Here is a 26,281-nt window from a genome sequence, read left to right as displayed (position 1 = left end):
TGGAATACTGTTACTTGTTTGAAGCTTTAAAAGTATGCCCAATTTGAATGTGGATACAGCACAAAGACCTCTGTTCAAAGAAAAAACAAGCAGAATTAACTAAATTCCTACATGAGTATGAAAGAAAACAAAGATGAAAAACTTCAAGAAGTGATAACACTTTGGTTTTTATAGTTTATTTATCAAAGCTAAAAATCCTCTTTAAATAATGATATTTATTCAGCCTTCCATGTAACCAACACACACACAAATATTTTTTTTAAATCAAAAGTGAGAGTGTAAGAGTTTTATAATTTAATTAAAATTTAAGAAAAAAAGTGAATTCTTCATAGTAGCAACAGATGGTTGAATTTTAAATTTTTTGTCCTACCTGGTCCATCCCAGTCGTCTATCTCAACTCCAGGTTGCCCCGGTTTCTCTGACTGCGTGTCCCCATCTGATTCTGCTGTCTCCTGGACTCCTTCATCATCACCTAGAAAATACCAACACGCAAAGAGGAGGGGACATGATTAAAGCCCTCTATTTGAAATTCAAATCCTCCTAGAGGAATGTCCATAGCATATGTCTAATTACATATTTGTTACAAATATTGTCATTATATTGACACAGGTCTACGATTAATCATTTTGATAACTATTGTGGCTTTATAATAAAGAAAATCAACATTTGTCATAAATAAACTGCTATAAACATTAAAAACATCTCCATAAAATTTTTCATTTGGAATTATTAATATTAGACAGAAGAAGAAAATAAAAAGCAGTATGTAATTATTGTAGTGCTTTCAATACAGAAAACGGGAACATGCTTATTTTCAAATTACATTTTTATAAAGGCAAGATGCAGCAGAAAAAGAAATACCATAGCAAAGGACATACTTATGTTTGGGTTGAATTTAGGTTATTTTGAAGAAGATTTCCTTTTTCCCCAGCATTAAGCTTGCTACAACTTGTTTGTATTTATTTTTTAAATGGGTATAAAAAGGTCATAATTGAATTACTGTCATATAAGATGAGCCAGTGACACAAGTCTTCACAATGCAAGAAGCTATAAACCTATACTTGTTCTTGAAGAAGCATAGCTAGTTTGAACAAAAATCATGCCTTAATTGTCACATAAGAAAAGAAAAACAATGTAATATATTTTGAGCAAAAGTATACTTATGGCAAAGAAGGAGAAACACCTTAACATGCAATCACATTTTAAAAGTAAAGAGTCTAATTTGTAGGTACCTTCATTTTAAGTGATAATGTAACAAGGTACTGCTGCTTTTTAAAGGAAAGTAATTGACTTTAATACAGTGCACACAAATATATTAATCATTCCTACTTATAAAGGATAACAGAAATCAGAAAACAGAATGACAAGAAAATGTGATGACAGAAATGAAAAGAATGTATACTAAAAACAGGGCAACTAAACCTTTAAACTAATAATGCTAAATTTTTAAAGTTAAATCGCTTGCCCTCTGAAGGATTTAATAACTATTTTCCACATAGCTGTTAAATCTCTAATAGTACTTAAATCTTTATATTATTATACAAAAAATACATTGAATTCTTAAAATCTTTCAAAGTAACTGAGAAAATACACAATTTTCAGGAAACAATTATTACTACAATGACAGTGTGATATTGATATGAGTTTTGAAATTTAAACTTCATAAATTTTATATTCATTTCTATATATAGCTTCACAAAATGAATCACTTTAAAAAGTGGAATAAAAGTAAAGAGAGATAATGTAGAAACCCAGTGACAGCTCTGTTGAACTAAGTTTCCTTAATGGAGGAGCACTGGCTCCTACACATACCCCACAGCACCAAACCCCATGTCTGGAATTGGAGGCTCTCTGAAAATTGAGTTATCTCTTCCTTTCTGGATTATCAAAATGAACAGCAATGAAATTCTCTCCAGAAAATGTTTATTAAGCATCTACCAGGTTTAAGGGACTGTAGTAGGTATAGTAGCATATATATGGAAAAATACCTGTTTGAAAGTAGTATAAAACTCATTAAAGAGAGTTCACAAATAACGAGAGTGCAAGACAAGCTCCAAGAACCATAAGAAAGGTACAAAGGCTCAGTAATAAGAGTTTGAATCTTCTGTGCTCCTTTTTTTAGGTCACATAGAACACAGACGCATGAACCAGTTATCTTAGGAGATCAGGGTTAAGAGATCTCTCACTTTTCAGATACATATAGGGCAAGTTCTCAGCCTGCACACACGAGTGGGCTCTATGGCCTTGCACTATATTGCAAGAATATAAGAAACTTGAAAACTTTCTCACTGAGTCAATGTTACTTAATACAATATCAGTGTACCACCGAACCTTCTTGAGTGCTACCAGGGATTTCTGACCCAATTTAGAGTAATATATACTGACTTTACCAGCACTTTATTTTTCATGGGGACTAGAATCTACCACATAGATGAGTGACCTTTTGCTTGCATCTCCACAGACTGAATGAAGGTTTAACTCTAGGCACGAATGCAGGGGAGTTTACAAAGGAAAATGCATGAACAACATCCATGCCTTCCAAGCACTTTTCTTGTGTCTTGTGAGTCTTGAAACATAGGGATGTGAGCATCAGAGAGGATGCTGGAGACCATCTAACCCAAATTAGACAAAATTTACTGATCAGGAAATTGATGCTCAGATAGGGTCAGTAACTTAGCTATGGTCTTATAGTTAACAACATTTATTTCTACATAAGGCATCTCCCCCAAGCCTTCTCATGCTTCAGCAGTAAATGCCTCCCAGTCATTCCAGGGGTTACAGACTGAAGCAGCTTTAGGTGGATCTCCTTTCCCTAACAAGCAGAACAGAAGGGATATGAGGGAGCATGGAGAGGCATCATAAAGACCACCCAAATCAGCAGTTTGTACAAGGTTAGGAATTAAATTTGAGTCTCCTGTCAGTTAGCATTCTTTCCAAAACACCCTTTCTTGCTTCCCCTCTCTACCCCACCAGTTGAAGAGAGAACCACGTACACCTGAAACAGTTGAATATTAGTCGCAGAGCAATGCACAAACAAGCAAGCATGAGACTATGCTGTTAAAGAATCGCACATCCAAGGGCCCAGAGAACAGAGAGTAAAATTCTGGCCAGAACTACTTGGAGAATTTAAGTTTCATATTCAGGTATTAATTGTGTCATCCTATGTTCACACAGAGAAGTAAATCTTCCTGACTTTTACTATTACATTTTAATTTGTTGGAAATACACTGTGCCATGCACAATTCAATCAATAATTAACACTTACAAGGCATATTTTTGAAGATGAAATGAAATATATGAAAAAGAAAAAAATACTTTCTCTTAAGGACCATATAATCTAGTTAAGGAGACAGGCCACATGCATAAGGGAGGTAACCACTGATGAACACAATCAGGATAGTCCATGAATAATTCCAAATGAGATCACATAAGATATGGAAATTCAGAGACCAAAAGCATAAAATGACATTGACCATGGAGAACCTCACAATTATTTTTGGAGTTCTACCTTCATATTGAAGACAGGGAGAAGCATTAGAGGTATTACAGTGGGGAATTGATGAGATCATGTGACACAAATACAGTAATGAACATATATTTATTGAGTTTCTATGAACATACCTTGTCAGACCTCTGGTCTCTGAGTTTTCCCTAACTCAATCCATAACAACACTCTGACTCATGTCTCAGACGTTCTTCACCCCAATTTTTGTGAGACTAGAATTAAGTCTACTCTAAAATATTTTATTAGGCAAATTACATATTTGGAAGGAAAAGTATTCAGAAATATAGCAAGAAACAAGTACGTTTGGAAGAATACGCTGCAAAGTAATCACAACACGTAGAAGTTAACAGAATTTACTTAGATCTATGAACGTCTATCTTTATTGAATGGAAGTGATATAAAGCATTCTTTATTAACTGATTAAAATACTACTTTTGAGTCCCTGAGCACTACGAATACAAAACAAAGATGGTTCCTTCTCTCATAAAACTTATGGATTAGGACAGAGACCAATCAATAGACTGAAACCCCACGTGATGAATGCTTTCACGGGAGCAGTCCATGATGTGACAGGAGCACACAGGCATGACACATAACGAAAACTTGGTGTCATGGAAGCTTTCTGGAGGAAGACACCAATAAAATACCTGAAATTTTGGAGGCATAATCTTAGATGAATCTGAACTCCGTAGGTTTAATGTTCTGAGGCTCCATAATTGAAAACCATTTTTCAGGTTAAAAATGAGAACCATCTCCCCAAAGAAAAAGATTACAGTAATTGAGTTACTGCACAGGAAAAATGACAACTTGAAGGTGGTGAAACTAAAGACATTTCAGTGACGCAAGAACAGGATCCAGACAAAGTTTTAAGATGCCAACAAGAAATAGTTCAAGAAATACTCCTACTATTTGATAGTTAACTGAATGAAGTCCTTTCCTTCATTTAGTATGGGACAAATTTACCCATGATCATTTTCATCCAGTAACTACTAGGAAAAGAAAATGGCAAGATGACGACAAATATCAGCAGATGTTTGACGCACACAGAAATTTAGTAAATTACTCAAAATGAACTAGTAATTTCATATAATAAAATACCTTCATTGAATGTCACTTAACTGCCAAGTCAGAACTGTAGAGCTTAGATTTCAACTTCTGCCAACATCTGGAGCAATACTCAGTATTGATAATCCTGATTCATGCAACAATTTGCTCTAATTTGTTTGATTATGCAGCACATATAATTAGAAAACTACTGAAAATAAATATTGCAGAGTACTCAGTTAAAGAAGCACTGTAAAAATAGTTGATTGTACACAATTAACAGCTCTAAAGAAATTACATTTTACAACTATTTTAAAACATTTATGAAACTGCACAAATGTGCAATATATATCACATTAATAAAAATAAATCCTGAGGGAGAAGAATAAAGTCGTTGGCTGATTAAATTGTGTTTTCTTAAAGAAAGAAAGCAAAAAAGGGAAAGATGCCCCAAAGCATAAGAACGTCATATGAAATGATACACTTGGGTGTAGAAAACAAAACGGGTCAGAATTGAATTTATATTCATCTCAGTGTCTGCTACGTGCCAAATACTGAAATCATAAAGATGAATAACGCAAAGAGCAGTCACAAAGCTCAGATTCTATAGTAAACCTAAACATGGCTACCATTTCTTGAGCACCACTCAGCACTAGCTAAGTGCTTCTCGAACATCACATCAACGACTCTGCCATGCATTATTATCTCTATATTTCAGAAGAGTAAACCAATAGGCAGATATGTGAGAAGATGCCTAGGCACATTGCTAGTAAGTGGCAGAGCCAAGAATTGATCCCAAGTCAGTCCAACTCCAAAGACCGTACTCCAAACCCATTAGAATATTATAGTCAAAGTCTACTGGACATCAAACAATAAAGACAGCAGGATGTGATCAGATAGCTGCTTTCTCCTCATCATATATAAACCTTGTTTCTTCATTTTTTTTTTTTTTAGGTGTACTATTTTACTTGAACTTGGTAAAATCAAACTACATACAGATACTTAATCAATAACCATTGCTCACTGTGCAGTTAGAAAATTAAGTTTTGGTTTCATTCTTTTAAACATAACCTATTGCAATATCATTACATTTACTAATTAATTGCTTTCAGAACTATTTAATAACTAAAATATGTCACGTTTTTCAACTTCCAGACCCTTCGTCATCTAAGTTTATTTCAGGAAACTAGCTCTCATTTTTATGGTAATGTTTTCACCTAATTCATTTTTAATCTTTTTACTAATGAAAAATGAAATGATTAAAAAATAACTTAATCGAATATGAAATCTCTAAATTACTTTTAAGAAACAGCATTTTCCCCTTACAATAGAGACTTGCTTCTTTCCTATCAATATATTTATTCTCATAGAAAATTCATAAATAGAACTTTATTTTGATATTAACCCAACTCCAGCCTCTTCTTGATTTGAATGGAAATGACTTCATTGACCATCTTCTTTTTAACTTCTATCCATTTTTGATTCTTATAGGTTTGAAATCAGCACTCTAGAGTAGCTTATGAAAAAATGGCATGAATAATTAATAGCTAAGATAATAATGACAAGTTTGTTCAGATACTGCTTCAAAAGCTTTGTTGGTAGGACGAGGAAAGGAAGAGAGAAAGGATGCTAGGAAGAGAATTACAGAAACACCTATGAATGCATTTGACATGCATTCATTTACTTGCTAAATTCTTTATTCACGTACTTCACATACATAAATAGAAATTTCAGTGTATTTTTAGCAAAGCACAAACACATTTAATGGGATAACCACTATATATATCCAGAGACCAATTCACAAAATGATGAAATGGAATAAATGTCAAGTGGTAACAAAATCTATAATATTTCTAAAATTATGGCTATGGAGTTAATGGTTTTCCATTGCAAGATTAAACTCTTTTGTTGCTCTTTTAAAAGATATCATACATATTTTGTGGGCCCTTCCATTTTTCTTAGTCTAGTTTTCAGAATCAATGAAAGCCCCATAGGAGGAAATTGAAGGTGTTATTGAGCACTATAATATACAGCACAAATGACTTAGGGAAATGCACTAAAATATAGTCTTTGGAACACATGAAACAGAATCTTTTAATTCCATATTAGGTATTGTTGGCAAGGTGGTCAAAGCAGTGGCTCTACTGGCAAGGCAAAAATAATTTCAAAAACACAAATAAATATCTTTTCACTGAAAGTCAGACATTCCTGTAGAAATTAAAGATTTGCCACATCCTGAGGCAGTCACTTTTTCAGCACAAAACAGCAGCAGTGTTTGAAAGCAGTCATGCAAGCAAACAGCCTTTCTCAATCCTGCTCTTTTAATCCATGTAGTTCCTATCAATATTAACCTCTTATAGAAAGTCCTGTACAATATAACTATTGAACTTTCTTGACTACGAGTGTTACTGTAGCTGTTAGGCATCCCTATAATGTATTTTGCAATCAGCTAAATCATCAAAGTATTTTTTAACAATGAACAGTTCAGAAGTGACAGATCTACTTTCTTGTTCACAACTGCTTATCAGAGAATAGATATCACATATGTTTTCCAGGTGCTTCCTATAGTTAGGATACCTTCACAGAAGCCGCTCATGAAAGATAAGGTCATAAAAGAGATGAAAAATGTGTGAGCTTCATACACTTATGGTTTTATCATCAGACAAGATAGCTTTGGTTAAAGGACTGTAACAGTCAGAAACAGAAAACTGCAGTTCGTATTGAAGGGTGAGGATATTCAAGTTTAAGATTCAGTTTGTGTTTGCTCTGCCTAATAGCATCACAATATTGTTTGGCTTAAAACAATTGTTTGGTTATAGCTTATCCAAACAAAGGTGCCAGGTTAAATTAACTCTGCATTGCCAAATTACAGACACAGTTGATCTCCAGAGACAAAAAATTAAAAAAAACATGCAATTGTTACCCTTTTTTGCTAATATCTAAAAAAAAATCTAAATATTTCAACCATTTGAAAAGAATACTTTCATTATTCTGTGAATTCCCATAATCATGTCTAACTAAAGTTTCCCTCAACTTACTATAAATGTATAAGAAAATGTAGGATTTTGCCGTGTTCTGGATAGTTCATAGTCAGTACACAAACATTTCTTTAAATGCATGTGATTTCCTTGTAACTTACATAATAGCCTTTATCATACCTCATAGTTCATAGTTTTCATAGTTAATAAGGGAAAGTTATTGAAACTACTAATGTTTATGGTAACTGTATCAGATAAAACTCACATTGAAAGTATTGACAACTTAGGAGGAACAGTGATTTATAAATTCTTTCTACAGTCCTGAATATTTATTCCTGATGTCAGTATCAGCCTCTATGTGAAAAGTATTTTTCTCAAAGTTTAAGTTCGTTTGAGATTTGGAACATAAGGGAAATTTCCACATGAGATAAAATAAGGCAGATTCTCAGCAGTGTATCTATCATTCAAGAATTTTCACTCCTCATTATTTCTTACAATGAGCACTTGAAAGAGTCAAATATATTAGAAAAATGTTTCTAAAATACATATTTCAAAGTTTGTATTTAAATAACTTTTATTTTTTCTTCTCCAGCTCCCCCTCCCTGAACCAAAACAAACAAACAAGAAAACCTCAGTGCAACTAAAAAGAAAATTCATTGCAACTACTATATTCCACTCAGAGGAGAATTCTACAAAATTAAAGCACATCTTGTTCCAAAGAGGAGACAAAGTAATGCCTGATGGTCTGTAAGTGGTAATACTCTGAACTGTAACTGACTTATTCACAGATCTGTTGTTCTGCCATCAGGAAACCACTAGCCTTCCGTTTTCTGGACTCAGTCTTCAAGCTTCAAACCCAGCATTCCCTTTAGGAAATCACCACCACCACCACCACCACCACCACCATCATTATCACCATCATCATCATCAACGGTAACAAAAAGTAAAGCCATTCCTTACAATCTCTGAAATTGTCTCCCCAACAAGCCAACCTCATCTACACAGAAAGATCAAACCAGTTTGAGAAAGTTATGACCTTTGAATATTGCTTTTCATATAACCTAATTGTTTATTCTTTCCTGTTTAACAATTCATTCCAGAGACCTTCTCCTTTCTCATAATCCACTTAAGAATATGAGTCAGAAGCAATCACTCATGACCATAGCGCTCCATCACCACAATATAATTTACTTATTACAAATAGACTTTATTCAAGCCACACATCCAAAAAGCCAAGGCCAATGGAGAATGCATATTGTGGGACAGCAGCTAACAAAGACTTTGGTCTATATCTGAATGCCCTTTTTCTAACACGAGTTCAAATACCCTAATGATGATAAATGACTCTCAGAGCTCACAAATAGGGGATAACATTTATTTCTTCTGATAAACCCTGTTTTTTCTACTGCTTGACCATTGGAATTACATATATCTTACTCTTTCATTTTCTCTCTCTACTCTGGTTTATGGGAAGCTCAGATTTGCCTGTAATGCTTCAGCTTTCAAAGTATTTATCTTCCTCTCTTATGCTTCCTCTCATTATTTCCTGTCCTTCACCCTATGATCGTTGTCCTTCCTGATCTCTCTGGCTCATTCATCTCTCTCCTGGGTCAACTCCTACCACAGTCCCACCACAATCTGCATGCTCACTAGTCTCTTGCTAACCACTTGCTATTCCCTCTGTCTGGAACCCTACTATTTCTTTTTACCTAATTAATTCAGCATTAGATACCAACTCAAGTGTCACATTCTTAAGAACGCTTTGACCTTCCTCTCTCTTTCAAATGGCCCTGTACCACTTGTGCGATTATTTTATTAATGTCTGCCTCCTCACTATAAGGTAAATTCCAAAATAGCCAGGACCTTCACTGCATTTACTCACATGGTAATCACAGCATGTCCCATAATGTCTGATATAGTAGGTGTTCAATAAATATTTATTGGATCGCAAAAACACGCATGTGGCATGGACTGACTGTCACAATGCTTTCAGTCATTCATTACCCCAATAATCAAGCAAAGATGAATAAAAAAAATGCCCTTTGCAAAACTGAAAACCCTCCATAGTAACAGAACTTAGAAGTGGGCCTGTGGCCACCTAATAATAAAGACCCCGTTTCCCAGCCTCCCTTTTCTTGAGGTGGACCACTCCTTAAGACTAAGTTCTGGACAATGGATTGTAAATGGGAGAGTCCTGGGGCAGCTTCCAGGAACCTATTCTTATAGCTGAATCTAATCCTAATGAAGATTTTCATATCTGTGGGGGGAAAAAAAGAAGTATGGTAGGTTATGTCAGCCCTGTCCAAACTCAGGTCCATACCCAGCTTCCACCACCAGGGATAGTCCCAGAATGTTATCACGAGACCCATTCCAACTCTTCTTACCACGGGGTCTTCCCATAGCACCTCCTCCCTCAGGGCCAGCAAGAGGTCCTTGGCTGCTGATAACACAAGAAAAACAGAGATAGCATCCGCGGCACCACCTAGATTTTCAGATGTGTGGGAGAATGTTTTCCCCTCTCTGCTTGAATTTTTAACACAGTGCTTTCATGAGTATTTATACTCTCTTTAGGCTCAGGGCAACTTATCCTAGAATGATAACAGATTTGAAATTCAGATATCTACTATAAGTGCCAAAACATTTAGAAATCTTATTCAAGGTTTTCCAAAAATTAGGAAGTTGAAACCAAACAACATTCTTGATCATTGCTGTCTCCTATGAGATCATCCATATTTAATGAAGGTAATAACAGAGGTCGATTCAGGCCTTGTGGGGCCTGAAATTTATTCAGTTTGAGAGGTCTCTTCTTAAGAGAAGAGTGTAAAGTTATAATTACAAAATTAGGTGCAGGGCCTTGGAAGGAGTCTGTGCAAATGAGGAGTTCCGAAGCTACACTACACTATATCAAACTAACTAAACAACTGATAAATTGAAAAGGTGAAAGAGTAGATTTAATATTTTTGGCAATGATAAGTGTGAAGAAGAGGTACGCATTTTACAAAAACTTTCAAAATTCATTCCATTTACTAATTATTTGATTGTTTTAGTGCCACTTTAAAAGTTCCCCAAGATAAACTGCCAGCATTATGGAGAAAACATCATTCTTTTCTAAATTGGGTTTTCCTTAGGATATTAGCTACTTTCCCTGTTCTTTCTTATTATCAGTGTCACTCCACATTATTATAGAATTGCTTCTTGTTGAGTTACTGTATTGTGGTATTCCCTTTTAGTAGTCAGTCACTAGGACAGGATGTAGGAGCACAGGACACAGGCTTAAATGAGGCAGACACATGCTGGTGAATAGTTTCCATACTGGAACGATGCACATTACCATAAGGAAGCTTGAGAATGAATACACTGCTTCTTTTTTTTTTTTTTTTTTTTTTTTTTTTTTCAGTACGCGGGCCTCTCACTGCTGTGGCCTCTCCCGTTGCAGAGCACAGGCTCCGGACGCGCAGGCTCAGCGGCCATGGCTCACGGGCCCGGCCGCTCCGCGGCATGTGGGATCCTCCCGGACCGGGGCACTAACCCGCGTCTCCCGCATCGGCAGGCGGACTCTCAACCACTGAGCCACCAGGGAAGCCCTACACTGCTTCTTTAATCAGCCCAAACTTAACATTTCCTCCACTCCATATATATATACACACACATATACATATTCCCTTGCCTCACTTGTACATATGTTTTCCTTCCTTTACTAGATGACTGTATCTTTAAGAAATAAGAACATTCTTTATATATTCCCCTTTCTGCCTCTGTACATGCGTGGTCATTTATAGGTACTCATACATACCAATTCTTATACAACTAGAAACAGGTAACAGGTTTTCAGTGTTAGTTAACTAGTCTGGACCATAATTTGCATTGAAAAAAGGAAACGATTATCTAAGACCCCAAATACGGTGTTTTGTGCTAATTCTACAGCAAGAACAGAAGCTACATCAAATTCCATTGTTAAATAGGTAGGGGGGAACAAAGTCTTTTATACATCTGTCCCATAGATTTTCCACCTTGATAAATCTCTATCTTTAAAAATAATCCTTAAAAAGACCTTCCCTTCTCACTGTCAGAAAAATATAATCACAGCCTACTGTCTGTGCAATTCCACTTTCCGTCTCTGCTATGTGGGTAAGACTTGGTAAAGATTCAGCTACTGTCAAGTTTCAGAGCAGTTCCTTGTCTAATCTTTTCTACTTCTCCAGATCTTTGATACAGAACCTGTTAGAATGTATTGCTTACTTTTCCAGTTCCTTGTTTATCTCACGTCCACCCGTACCATCTGCTGCGCTGCATTTCCTTCAGAAAAGTGAAAAGTTTTCACAGTGCCCAGAGCTTTCGCTGCAAACAATGCTCTCTTCTCCTCTTCCTTCCTTCCTCTCTCCGCTTTTTATTTGGCCTTATTTTGTGTTAAGGTCAAGCTGTGTGAAAGAGTTCACTTTGCAAACATTTCTACAGGGCTGAAATTCCTATCCAAACAGTTTTGATGGATTTGTAAACATCTTGCCATTTGTTACTGGCTTCTGCCCAAGTGCACACATTTTGGGTTGTCCCCAGTCTTGAATTACCTGAAAACAACTTCGCAAGAAAACAAGCAATGAGAAATTGCGGCTTATTTCATGCCACCAAATCAGGGTAACATAATCTTCCAGTTAGTATAATGAGTCTAAAGAGCTTTCAATATAGCCCTCTCATTATATCAAAATGCCAACTCTACTTACTGCACACTGGTTTATATTGACAGAGTCTTTAAAGGAGGACCAAAAGAAGAGAAATCTTTTAAGTACACCCCTAATTTATTTACTTTATCCTTTAAAATAGCTTGCTGTTATGTATGCCCTTATCTTGACTGACACGTCATGTGTATTAAGTGTTAAAGATACCTTGAAAAAGTGAGTTTTATACTTCATACAGCCAGGCTTCTTCCAATGTGTCCATCTCCTTCTACAAGGATCCCATAATGATGGACATCAGAAAATGAAATTAGCTCTCATTCTTCATAAGTACAGTAACCTAGGTTTGAATTTGGTATTAATCTTTAGTAATTTTGTGACTTTGGCCAAGTTACTGAACCTTTGGAAGTCGCAGGTGAAAACAACATCCACCCTGCAGGACAGTAAGTTGATTAGAGATGATACATGTACAGCAAGATGTCTGACTTTGGGAAGCAGTCACCAAGCAGAAGTTGTTATTACCATTATTATAATTGTTATAATTGGTATGTAGTCTCAGTGCCAATCTCTGGAATCTCACTGAACTACTAAAAGAAGCTGAAACAGCAATCTGCATTCGTTATTAGTATTTGCTTCATTGGTGTAACACATTCAGTTATTTTTACTTGACCTTTTAAGAACAACAAAAAACTGATTGACTACATTACTAAAATTAAATTCATCTTACCGCAGTTTTCCACATTTCCCTTTACACGTTCTATGTTTAGCACTACCAGAGGTAAAGACTGTCCCATCAGGTCATGGAAGGGCAAATGCTTTAATACTGCCTGTTGCTTCTCAAATGATAACCAAAACATTGTGAGAAATTTTACATACTAACAAGAAACTATGAATTTTATATTAGAAGATTAAAAGCTTTGAAAATCTTATTTGATTTAAACCTAAAAAATGCTAGTGCTGCACCAAGAAAATATTTTTAAATCATTTATGATGTTTAAAAATAAAAAGCAGAAAAGGCATGGCTACATCCAAGAGATCAGTTTCTCTAAAATAACATTTTATCTCAAATTATTATGGGACCAACAGTAGGATTCAAAGTTGTCAACCACATTAATTCCATATTATTAAAATAAATTCATTTCTCAGGCTTCCCTAGTGCTATTCACACTTGTAATTTCCTTTAAATAGAAAAATAAATTAATAGTTAGTAGATGTAAATGATTGGCAAAGTAGTGTACATCTGCATGAATTGTTTTATATATTTTTTAAATTTGAGCAACATAAAACTGAAAACTGTATTTTTAATTTAGAATAATTATTTATATAATTACTACTTGACCCAAACTACTTCCTTCAAGAAACATGGGCTCTTCATTCTACCCAAAATACCACTGAGAAAATGTAGCAATAAAAGGGTTTAAAAATATATAGTTTCCCTTTATGGTATTCAGCTAAAATCAATGATTAATTAAATAACTAGATTAAAAGTGAAAAAGTCAATCAAGAATTCAGATGTCTTCTAATATACAGATGCTTAGCTTTACATATATAAAATAACAGGAGATTAAAGAAATTCGTACTTTTCTCCTGAATTTCAACATTGTAGGAAAAACAACAAACTTACACTAAATTTTATAGGTCAAAAAATGTTCTCTCACTTGCAGAAACCATAACCACAAAACAGAAAAGACAACTTCTCTAAATGGTAAAATATTGTTTTACATTAATTTTCAATTTTTATTATAAACAATAATAATGCTGATAAAATAAAGATATAACTAAAACAGGGAAATCTCTCTTAACATTTTACATAGTCAGGTAGAAGCAGAATGAAATACACTGTATTACAATATGAAATTGTTTCATAAATTATAATTATGTAATTATATATTTTATCAAGTTTTACTATATCTAAAACATGCCTTTAGCGGATTGCAAAATGGAGGTTTGTTAATGGTCAGCTCACAGAGAAAACAATGAATTTAGTTCATTATATGTAAAAAACAGTATATATTATCATACATGATTCATATAAATGATATCATCATGACTCATTTCAACACTGCATAAAATCACTCATGTTAATTTTGTTGAAATTTTTATAATGATATATCTGGGATGAAAGATAAGGTAAACAGATAAAGCTTGATCTCTTACAAATAAAATACTAAGTCATGGACAAAATTTGAACACCCTCTGGTTCAAAAGAAAAAAAAAGGAGAAAAATGCTGACTCCCCTGTAAGCATAAATTGCCTTCAAATGCTCCTTCATTTTTTCAATAATTGTGGCTTAAGAAAAAAATCAAACTGATCCAAACATAACTGTTCTGGGGATTTTAAGATGGCCAGAAGAGTGATACCACAATGTCATAATGTTTTCTTCCTTTTTCCAATCTTATGAGATAAAAATAAAAGTAGGACACCACTATAGCCTCTATTTCTATGTTCTAAAAAGAATTACTTCCATTTTGCATTGTTGGATGAGTTATGCAAGAAAAATTTAATGATTTTTAAATAAATTTAAAAAAAAGACATACTGGATCCAGGAAAACAGAGGGTTTGCCAAGGCACAATAATGTCATGTGGAAGGAGGGGGAGGTGGCAGAGAAGGGAAGGGACGTCTGTGCCAAGCAAAGCTGGGGGCTGTTCAGTCAGCTCTATCAGGGCTCCATCAGTGTCTCCACTCCAGCCAAATCCAGAGAAAACAAGGAGTCAAAGGTTCAGGTCAATAAGCTTATAGGCGATTTGCACAAACAGCTCCTCCAGCAAGGTAAAAAACAAAGTCATATTGGCTTTTCTTTTTCATTCCTTCTCTTTGAACTCCCTGGTCCAAACACACCCTGGAAATGTCAGTGTTATATGCAAGAATTTAAAAAGCTCAGCTTCTTAATCCCCTTAAGAAAAAGGAACAAAGTCGCTGGTACAGATCTCCTTCCTTATTGAACTCAAAGTGAGTATGGTAGAGCTGCCTTTTGCAGATTCTGATTCCAGGTGCCCAGGCATCAGAGCAAGCAAAAACGTGTCATTAAAGGCATAAATGAGGCGGAAAGAAACCAAAGTGACTGAAAAGCATTTATGAAATATTTTTAAATAGACTTTCTGAACTAAAAAAATAATAATAAAATGAAAAGAAGAAAATAGGAAACAAAATAGCATGAACGTTTGACACTGGATCAAGTGAAAAATAAGCAGTTACTACTCCCACAAGCAAATCTTCATGAAGCTGTGCTTTTTCTTCTTCTTCTTCTAGTATTAAGAATCTAGATAGTACTTTTGTTGCTTTACTTAACATGGAATGGTGACAAATGCCAGTGATCCAGGCTTTAATTTATTACAGTCCAATGAGAAATATGGCTTTTCCTCAGTTATTTCTTAATTTTTAATCAAAGCTACAGAATGACACAAATGATAGAGAGAAAGGAAGGAAGTGGGGGAGAGGAACATTCCAATGAGTCTGGCAACTTATTGGCAGGAATAGTTAAGCACAATGATGAAGTGATTCTGATTCTCATGCCTCCTGTTCTGTCTTTCTGATTCAAGGATGTGAAAATTTATAGAGAACATATACCTCGCTCTGGTGTTGTGGGAGGGAGCAAAGTGACTCATATCAGCCTCCAACACCCCCAAACTCTTCTTCCGTAAACTACATTAATGAGCTACAGATGGAGTCTCATCAAGCCTTTGGCTAAAGGGATGATTCTGATTGAAGTTATCTGTATCTCCTGACAGCTTCCCCAGTTCGCTTGCTTCCATTTCCTGCTTTAACTTTTACTTTCTGCAGACCTTTCTTCTCTACGTATATACAAACTGTGTCATGACCATGCCTTTTCTCCCAGTTATACCTCAACTCTCCTCTGTGGCTCACCCAGGCCTTCCAAAGTGGTAAGAATCCAACAGATTCCTAGAGCTAGAAGTTCCACAGGTATGGCCGCACCTCTCTTACTTCCCCCAGCTCTCTGCTGTCCTCTTCTGGCTTCCTGCAACATTAGCCTTATAGGTACAGCCAATTTGACTCTGGAATACCGGAAGCTCACTCCCTTCCCTCAGGTTTCCACTCAAAGTTCACCTTACCCTATCATCACGCCTTATAAATTACTGACAGCATGCAGCGCACACGCACACAATGGCGTTCTATCACCCTGACTGTGTTGTTTTTCTTCATAATGTTCAACATCACCCGTCATATTATACAATGCGAGTTTGATCGTTTATTATCTCTCTCTCACCTCAAGAGTAGCGGTGGACTTTTGTCTACTGCTGTATCCCCAGCACCAGGAAGAGGGTCTGACACATAGCAGATGCCTAATATATGAGTTGAGCTGTACTGAATTCAGTCTATTGAACAGAACTGGAAGCTTCTGCCAACCTAATTAAATATCTGTTTATGTTTGCTTTTGGTTTGGTATTAATTACTTCTGGGCCTAGAGCTAAATCCAAGTCTGAGTAACTCAGGCTCTTTTCTAATTTCTTTAAGATGCTTTGCATTTTTCTACTTTAAAGCTGTCTTAAAAGAGAAATATGGGGCTTCCCTGGTGGCGCAGTGGTTGAGAGTCCGCCTGCCGATGCAGGAGACACGGGTTCGTGCCCTGGTCCGGGAAGATCCCACATGCCGCGGAGCAACTAAGCCCGTGAGCCATGGCCGCTAGGCCTGCGCGTCCGGAGCCTGTGCTCCGCAACGGGAGAGGCCACAACAGTGAGAGGCCCGCATACCGCAAAAAAAAAAAAAAAAAAAAAAAAAAAAAAAAAAAAAAAAAAAAAAAGAGAAATATGACTTTTACTTTCTGCATATTACCAGGGTCAAATCTTTTTGAATGTGGTGAGAACGCCCATTGTTACACTATATGTTTCCTTATTTTATGGCTTTCCATTATGCCTCTCTTTTCCAACCCTAATCTTTCCAGATTGAAGAGCTCTAACATTAATTCATCTCTCTAGGTAAAGCACTGCACCCAGTGATTTCTCTGACAATTCTCCATATCTAGATAGTAGGACTAGAAGTAAGGTTTGTTTTTCTTCCAAAATCAATTTTGATGACATCATTTCCCTTTCAGACTTTGTTTCGAGATGATGTCATCAGAGACCAGTTTGTAAGGATCCTTGGTGACTTTTCCAGAAAATCATTACTGATAACTCAAACTTCACTGACATATAGTTTCTTCGGAGGTTTTTGTTTGTTTGTTTGCTTGTTGATAGCATTACATTCTAATAGCCTAGTGATACTGGCCTGACAATTTTCTTCCTGTTCACATATCCTGTGACATCCTCCTGGAATGTATCCCAAGACATGTTAATTTACTTTAGTCATTAACAAACTTGAATATTGCTGTGAGGAAACAGTGTTCCAAATAATTAATAATAGTAAACCCGTTTTAGAGCTGCTCCAATATTAGCCCCACTATAAAACTTACTGTCTTTGAGTTTATCCAAGAATTGCTAATGTATAAGAGTTCCCACCTGCCAGTAGTGACATAACTAAAAGCTCCCCAGGTTGCTTTCCAGACCACCTATATTTCAGTTTACATTAGTTTGCTTAGCTCTAAACCAATATTGATGTACTTCCATGTTTACTCTATAAACCAGAATAAAGGCAGACAAAAGTCACTGAAGCAAATAATCCAGTACCACAGGAAATGTGCAGCATTCATGGACCCAGCCTTGATGTCTTCGTCATCTGCAAATTCAAGGAAATAATTCTTGCTTGTTTCCTTCCTCTCTGAGATACGGTAAGGCAAGATGCCAAATGATCTAAACTTACTGCACCAAAGGGATGGTGCAAATTGAAAGTATTGCTTTACACTTTGCTAAAATTCTTAAAATCTAAAAGTATCAAAGCAACTTTGAAATATCATCTTTTTATAAGTATCATTCATTTCATTCATTTCAAAGATGAAAAATAAAAAACATGACATATGCAACTAACCCAAAGTAAAAAGTGAAACAGGAATCTGCAACAGAATTGTCAGATTCATATTTTAGGCCTGAGACTATAACAAGGTTTTATTAAAGTGATCTTTCCCATTTTTAATTGTGATTATTTATGCTTTAGATTTGTATGATTAAGAATTCTCCACATTTAAAGATGACAGAATTCTGACTAACATTTTTTGACATTTCCGTGGAATATTACATTATGAGAGTGATTTGGGTTGCATTTAATCACATTTTATAATATAACTAGAAACTTTACTAATATTAACAGACACTTTGAGACGTGTTAAAAAAAAAGCCTTCCCATTTGACAACAAGAGAATAGATAATATCCATGTGGAACTGAGAAAAATACCACAATAATAAGAGTCATTCTAAACACTGAAAACATCCTGTATAATGTAGAAGGCTCAGTTTCAAAAGGAAGAAGTACCTTTTACCTATGATAAGCTCTGTCTCTACAGAGTAGAGATTTTTCTTCTCTTCTAAAAAGGAAAGTTACAATAGCCATAGATTGCTTTTACACAAAATACAGTTGCTAAAGTATAAATGAAGATATATTGTAACTATATGTGTATCTCAGTACTCTTCTCTGACAATGTGTCAAAATACCTTGTTTGGAAAACAAGATCCTCTAACCATGTTTTTGTGATCTGAGTTTTTAAATTCCTAACCTTTGTTTGATAAGAAAAAAGCATTTGATGTTCAAAAATGTTATCCCTGGAACCCAGTAAAACAACTGTGTCATTGCTGGATTTTGATCATGGCTAGATCTTTAGACAAAGAAACTTCCCAAGTAATCCAATTCATTTTCTTACATATACTTACAATTTTTAAGTTGTCATAAATGATTCAGAATATGTGCAAAACCTATGTTTCATCAGTGATCCCAACTTAAAAATATTTTTTCAGAAGAACAATTTTTACATGCTTTTTCAATCATGACACTGGCATCATTAACCATTTAAATACTTATACGCGTTTAATGCCTAATCTATCTTTTTCCCTGCAACTGGCAAGAAAACATAATTATGTGTCACTGAGACTAATATGTAAATTTCTGCAGAAAGATTAGATTCTAACTTTCCAGAGAGGACATTTTCTCTTCTTATTACAGTTAATCAACTTAAATGAAAAATGAGGAATCCCTGGAATCCCTGTATGACCTCAAGGGGCTGCAATTCATTTCAAAGAGTTGTCTCTCTTTCACACCAGTTCCTACTACTTCAGTGGGAATTCTCTGGTCTCACATTCTATGAGAGTAAAATAATGAAATTCTTTTCCTATTAAATAAGGCAACAGTGGTTTGAAATAGTAATAGTAGTATTTATCCTAAAAAATATTATGTGAAAATTAGAATTCTTATTTCCACCTATCATTACTCTCTAGTTTCAAACTAAACATTAGAGAATTATTTGTACAATATATAATATATTAACTAATTATATATTATTTAATATATTATCTATATCATATATTAAATATTATTTTGATATATTTTTCAACTTTCCAATTATTTATCAAAGTTAAAAATATCCACTAAACAATGTTCTTAATAATTGTAGTTCAGTTCTTTTTTTGTTGTTTCTCAAGGCCTGTCATTATTTTTCATGAGTTAAGACTCTATTTGATATAGATGGAGGTTATTATTCTGGGACCATAATTATGCAATCCTGTAATAAGCATCTGCCATAAGTCTATTTTCTTCCAAGAAACTACTACCTTAAAACTTGGAGTTCTATTTTCTTAAATACAGGCCATCACCAATGATGATCCCAAAATGTAAAATACACCTAATAATAACTATTATTACTGCCTCCCTGGATTAATAAGTTGACAAAAATGTCTGAATCCATACACTCACTCTTTTAAGGACAAGGGAAAGAAGAATAAATGATACTTTCTAGCTACTGGTTCCTTCCTTTATTGTAATCCCACAACATAAGGTAGGTACTATACAATGCACGAAAGGATATATTTCCTGATAAAGATGGAAAATAGGATGTCTTCAAACAGATTTAAAAACTCTTCCTCTCCATCCAGCTCTAATATGTATTGCTGTGGGTGTGTAGCATCAAGAAATGGTTCTAACATCCAAAACAACAAGAGAAAATATTAATTTGGCCTGAACTCTGAGTGACTACTAACTAAGAAGGCCTATTTGGTCCATACCATTCTTGTTTTCAACCAAAAGTCTCTGATGTGGGGGACAAGGACCATGTTACAAAGCCATCTTGAGGTCTTCAGGAGTTAATGGTCAAAGTTTTTCTGAACTTCAATGTATCCAACTGCTGGTGCTGCCATTCCATTTCCACAGTCTTAGGGCATGGAGTTCTACTGACCACACGGATGGGAACTGGCTGGATTCTTTTGTTTCTAACACACCAGAATCAAGAGAAAGTTATACTGAGGTTTTAATAATATGTATCAAATGTATATTTGGTGACTGAAGCATGCATATTAGCAGTTTTGGGGGAAGCTATATCAGCATTCTTAGTTTCAGACTGCCAATTCACATCATCAGATTCACACAAACAGGTAAAAAATCACTCCATATAACTGCTCTGTCTGCCTAAAAAGTAAAAACGGTGCATTCAGAAACACAAACAGACATACAGACATACAGTCATGCCCTCTGGGAAACAACCATGGTAAAATCAATAAAAGTAGCTATTCTAAACCAAGGAAGTGATCCAAACACTTGTGAAATTATACATTGGTGTGGGAGGTACAGAAGACCCATCTCACTTGCCGAGGCAAAACAATCAAATAAAGAAATTGAAAAGAATCATAAGAAACCTTAAACTCATTTTTGAAAAAAGCAAGTTAAAAATGAGTATACATGCCCAGTGAGGACACAGTTACTGGCAAGGCCACTTGGCTCCAAGTCAAGGTTGGAAATAGGCAGAGATATAGCGTCTCAGGTTCTTCTTCTGTTATAATGTTAGTATGTAAAAAGAATATCTAGAAGAGAGAAACAGTGTGTATTTTCTTATTTGACAATATCTAAAAAAGCACCATTCTCAACGTTGAAAGTCAATGTCAAAGAGTTAAGGCACTCAGTTTTCAAAAGGAATGAGCTAGAAACTTGGGTGGGGACTCTGGCCCATTCTCTTCTTACCCTCAATGGCTAATTCAGTGCCTTGCAAAAAACTGACATTCAGTAAATATTTGTTGAAAGAATAAACATTAAATGTATTATAGTTATTTGGCCAACCAACATGAAAATGTTCACAGTTAACTGGCCACTCAATAGGAAACTATGTGTTTAAATATACAATATGATTTATGGATTATAAAATTTCTTTTATCCTTCAAAATAATATTGTATATTAAAAAAATCCTGTATGTATTTTCAGATTGTTGAATTATGTATTAGCGCTCTCAACACTCTTCCTCCACTCTATCGGTGCATTTTTCAACTATACAAAATCATCTGAGTAAACAGACTCACATATCACATCCAGCCATTAACGATTACCTTTGTTACAAAAGTATTCCACTTCTTCACAGCTCAGATTTTCAGGCCCAAATTCTGTGGAAAAGCTTTCCTCCAGTGGAAAGTCCCCTTTTGAGATGATATCTGTTTCCTCTGATGGACATTCTTCTTCTTCCTCTTCAATGGCATCTTCTAGCGGCCCTTGAAAAAGAACAGGGACACTGTACCAAAAAACATCCAAAGAAGAGAGTGAAATAAAATCCTTAAATAGGGTCTTTTTGATTTAAGGTGGTGAGGAAAATGTATTCTATGGATAGGCCATGTAGTACCAAGGGTACGCACACAAGATAATGTCACATCCATATCAACAAGTAATGTTGACCTATGATAAGAAGTGGAAGGAAACCAGGTCCTGAAGTTACTACACAGAAAGCAACCTCCATCTCCCATCCTTCCCCACCCCCAACTCAAAGCCCAAAGCTTGTTCTTTTATTCTCTCCTAAAGAGCAAAACTGTGCACTTTATGTTCATTTGTTAGAATTAACTGCCTGGTAAAGAGTACAAGTCTCTTTTACACTGTTGTACAATTTTACCTGAGATTTTAATAAAGATTTAGAGTAATAGAATGCATTTTAATTGAACTGAGATTTTAATAAAGTCTATACTTTTAAAAATCCATCTTAAGAGTGGATTCCAAGAAAAGATTTCATTATATGTGTTTGAGGCTTGAAGAAAAAATTACATATTTCTCTCCCTGATGAAAGCATAACCCTGTTCATGATTAATTGAATTTTTTCTGAAATGAAAAGTAGTTTTCTAATGAAAAAATGTAATTTGTATTTATGTGATACTTTTTCTATAATAAAAATACAACTTCCTTAGAGTGAATGAGAGTGAGGTGCATTACATTAATGGACCTATTTCATTGAAAGGAAAGGGAGGGCTATACTTGTTGAGATGGATCTGAAGTGGACAACGTGGGAATACCACACTGCCGATTGTGAATTTCTGACTGCCCAGAAGAATCAAAGTATCGGACTCATTTTACTAAGCGGAAGCCCACATTTGCTCCTAAAGAAGCACTGTAGCATTTCTTCCAAAGAACACAACTATGGTAACTTGTACTAATTGTCACTCATGTCAGCAGTCTCATCAGACAGGCTAAATACTTAAAAGGCTTAGGCAGTCTCTTTCTCTTACTTCTTGGAAAAATGTGCTAGGGAATTTTCAGGACAAAAGCAGAAATTTTATAAATAATTTAAAGTAGTGAATTTATTACAATCTTCACATATGTGTGAGCAAACAGGAATAGGTACATACAGCACAGTGATATATGGGCTGTTTTCCCAAAAGCAAGTTCCCGTAGGGCTGAATTCACATGACACATTTTCATGAAGAGAATGAGTTGCTTTGGATAGAAATTAAGGGACATCCAAGAAAAAATTCTTACAGAGTTTCTTTGTGTTTTTTAAAATTCATTTTTTCTTCTTTTCTCCAAAATAACAAATGTTAAGGAAGAAAGAATGCCTTAACTCCAAATACTCTGGTAATGTGTTGGGTTTTTTTTTTCCACTCCAGGTGGAGCATTAAAAAAACATAGATTCTGTTTTAACACAACCCACATTCAAAACCATGGATCTCATATTAGGTTTTCTCTCTCATTCATTATTTCAAGTAATTTATAATCTTTCACCTTTTAAAACAATTATGTCAAGTAGCAAGACATGCAAAGAACATACAAAATAGTAATAAGGTAAAAGATTACAATCACTAAAACAGTTATCTGAATAATTCAATAATAATTGCAAGTCTAATGAGGAATAAAATAGAATATCTTCCATGTTTTTATTTTGTTCAAGCAACAATTTTAATAAAAAGCTTGGTCAAAAGAAGACACCTAGACTGTCTCGTTTGTGTCTCATGTAGGACTTTCAAAGCACTTTCTTATATAATCTTTAAAATAACCCAGTGAGGTAAGTAACTGAACAATTATTTAAAATATTCTGACTTAATGAGTTGGCTCCAACGGTATAATATTAAATTAAAACTTCATTAGAAATTAAATGGAAAACCTCATGTGAAAATTTGAAAAAAATAAACCCGTAAAGCATTGATATAGACTTAATAAAAAGTCTAACTAAGCCATTCACATATACAAACATGACAAAAAAGGCTTGTATAACACATATAACTTTTTATCAAAGATTATAAGATCATAATTGACAGTACAGTATTCTATTTTCCAGGGGCTGTTTTATTTTATGTTAGCTATTGATTTGATTTGATTTTTTTTTTTTTTTGCGGTACACGGGCTTCTCACTGTTGTGGGCTCTCCCGTTGCAGAGCGCAGGCTCCGGACGCGCAGGCCCAGCGGCCATGGCTCACGGGCCCCGCCGCTCGGCGGCATGTGGGATCTCTCCGGACCGGGGCACGAACCTGCGTCCCCTGCATTGGCAGGCGGGTTCTCAACCACTGCGCCACCAGGGAAGCCCTAGCTATTGATTTGAAATTCAAAGCATGTAATTGAAAAGAAGCACTTATTTTCAAAAACAAACTACAAAATCCCAAATAAAAGCTAAAAAAAAATATTGAGCTCATTGTTCAAAATACATGAGATCTCATTGTCAATATTTAAAACAGGCTAGAGAAAGGTGATTGAATAATTTCTCCCAAAGCACGTGTCAGATTGATATCATTTACTGTACTTTAAAATGTCTAACCATTTCTTTAGCCATGCTATCAAATCAGGCTCTGGCAAAAAAAGATTTCTCTTAAAATGTATAGTATTTATGGTTTAAGATTGGATCTCACCCTACCCTCTATATTGCATGTTTCTTTAACTGGAAACCTTACAGATAATCGGTGGCTATAAACTAACATTTTAAAAGGTAAGAGACACTTGAAGCACAAGTACAATTAATAGCACCAATGAAGGAGGGAATGAAGGAACCTCCTGTGTATGGACTTCAGAAAAATCACCACACGTAATGTGACACAAATAATAATATCTACTCAAAAAGGCTTATGACTGAGCTCTATGTGCCCTCATGGAGAAAATTACTTTTGATTGAGGCCACTTGGCAGGCAAGTGTAAGGAAATCTGAATTTCAGCTCTTCAATTGCCTTTGATTTATAGATATTCAAACACACTCGCGAGAATGAATAGTCAATGTTTATATATATAAATATTTACCTGATTTTTAAAATGTTAATAATTAGCTGTACAGCCTAAAGCTATGAATACAATGATGCTATACGTCGGGCCCATAATGCTGTTAATCATCTCTCAGAACGCAAGGGCATTTTGTTTTTGTTTTTTTTGCAGTACGCAGGCCTCTCACTGTTGTGGCCTCTCCCGTTGCAGAGCACAGGCTCCGGACGCGCAGGCTCAGCGGCCATGGCTCACGGGCCCAGCCGCTCCACGGCGTGTGGGATCTTCCCGGACCGGGGCACGAACCTGCGTCTCCCCTGCATCGGCAGGCGGACTCTCAACCACTGCGCCACCAGGGAAGCCCCGAGGCATCTTTTATACTGGATGAATAATACAGATTACTAGAAGATTCTAGTGGGTGCAAAGTAATACTTCTGTTTTCAGAAAGGGAGACAACTGGGTACTCAGGAACCATTTGAATTGACCGCAGCTACTTCTGCCTCCCAAAGATAAAACTGAAGCTAAGAAGTGTCATGCAGATTCACAACACCTGACAATACGAATGTGCAATAAATCAGTTATCCAGTACCAAAAGCGATATTGCAAAAACTGGGCCTACGTGTGGGAGAATTTTTCATCTGGTGGTTGTTTCAGTGATCTGGAGTTGGTAAAGGACAAAAGGAAAGTTCAAGATTAAGTAGTCCTACCCTATACAAAGGTAGCATAATCACTGAATGAAATGAAAGTCAAGAACTCAATATGGTTAAGAAGCACTTCCCAGATAAATGAATTTACCTTTGAGGAGTATCTACTCCCCAGATAAATAAATTTATGAGAAAATATTGCTATGATTTCAGATGGTTAAAGAAATCCTTGAAACCCATCCAAAACCACTGGAGGAAGAGCTAGATGACAAAACAAAACAAAACAAACAAACACAAAATATATCTCCTATATCTTTTCTAGTGAAAAAGTATAGGAGATATATAAGGATTAAAAGAAAAGAGAATTAAAATAAGCAATACAAGGAGGCTATGCAAAAAATGATAAAGACCAACATCATAAATATTAAATCAAATATACATGTCTTTCAACGTATGTTGTCTTTATAAAAAACTTCCTACCTTGGTAGCCTACTATAAACTAGACTAATCCTCACTTAAATGCCAGACTGTCTTTGTTCATATAAATTCAAAGCACTTCAGAATGAGGCACCCAAGAAAGAAATTAAATCCTACAGAAATTAATATACATCATCAAGTATGAAGAAGGGAAAGAAATACCAAATTCTATGGTTCTGATGTAATATCCCCCAAAAGGGTTTCTTTCTCTTAAGCATTCACTGGCATTAATTTATTATAAATTATTTTAGTTAGGTTTTGCATGATTTTTGATTAAAACAAGACAAACACTTTGCCACAATGGAACTATAGAGAGCATTCAGTCTCTTCTCCATGAATTAATATTCTGAGCATTCTAGAGGCTGCACAAGACTAGCCACCTAGCAAAATGAGAGTGTCTCAGAATACTAGGCAGCCTTGATTGCAACTGACAGGTGGGAAGAAA

The 26,281-nt window shown here is 35.4% G+C and overlaps 1 protein-coding gene across 3 annotated transcripts in view; it reads right to left on the bottom strand.

Annotated features, from left to right (window-relative positions):
* Positions 1-26,281, bottom strand: part of ZFPM2 (zinc finger protein, FOG family member 2) — a 476,915-nt gene that overhangs the window by 346,434 nt on the left and 104,200 nt on the right. For 2 of the 3 annotated variants that reach the window (XM_059042811.2, XM_067017287.1), the window contains exons 2-3: positions 21,607-21,765; positions 371-472 (exon numbers count right to left, since the gene is read on the bottom strand). In XM_059042811.2, coding sequence (XP_058898794.1) covers positions 371-472; positions 21,607-21,765 — 261 coding nt within the window. Of the gene's footprint in view, positions 1-370; positions 473-20,297; positions 20,502-21,606; positions 21,766-26,281 lie in introns of those variants that run through there. The other variant, XM_067017288.1, reaches the window with a different exon arrangement.

This window comes from Kogia breviceps, chromosome 17 (genome assembly GCF_026419965.1).
Source record: "Kogia breviceps isolate mKogBre1 chromosome 17, mKogBre1 haplotype 1, whole genome shotgun sequence".
In the NCBI taxonomy this organism is placed as follows: domain Eukaryota; kingdom Metazoa; phylum Chordata; class Mammalia; order Artiodactyla; family Physeteridae; genus Kogia; species Kogia breviceps.
The sequence above is the reverse complement of the archived record's forward strand: the minus strand, read 5'-3'. Positions and strand labels throughout refer to the sequence as shown.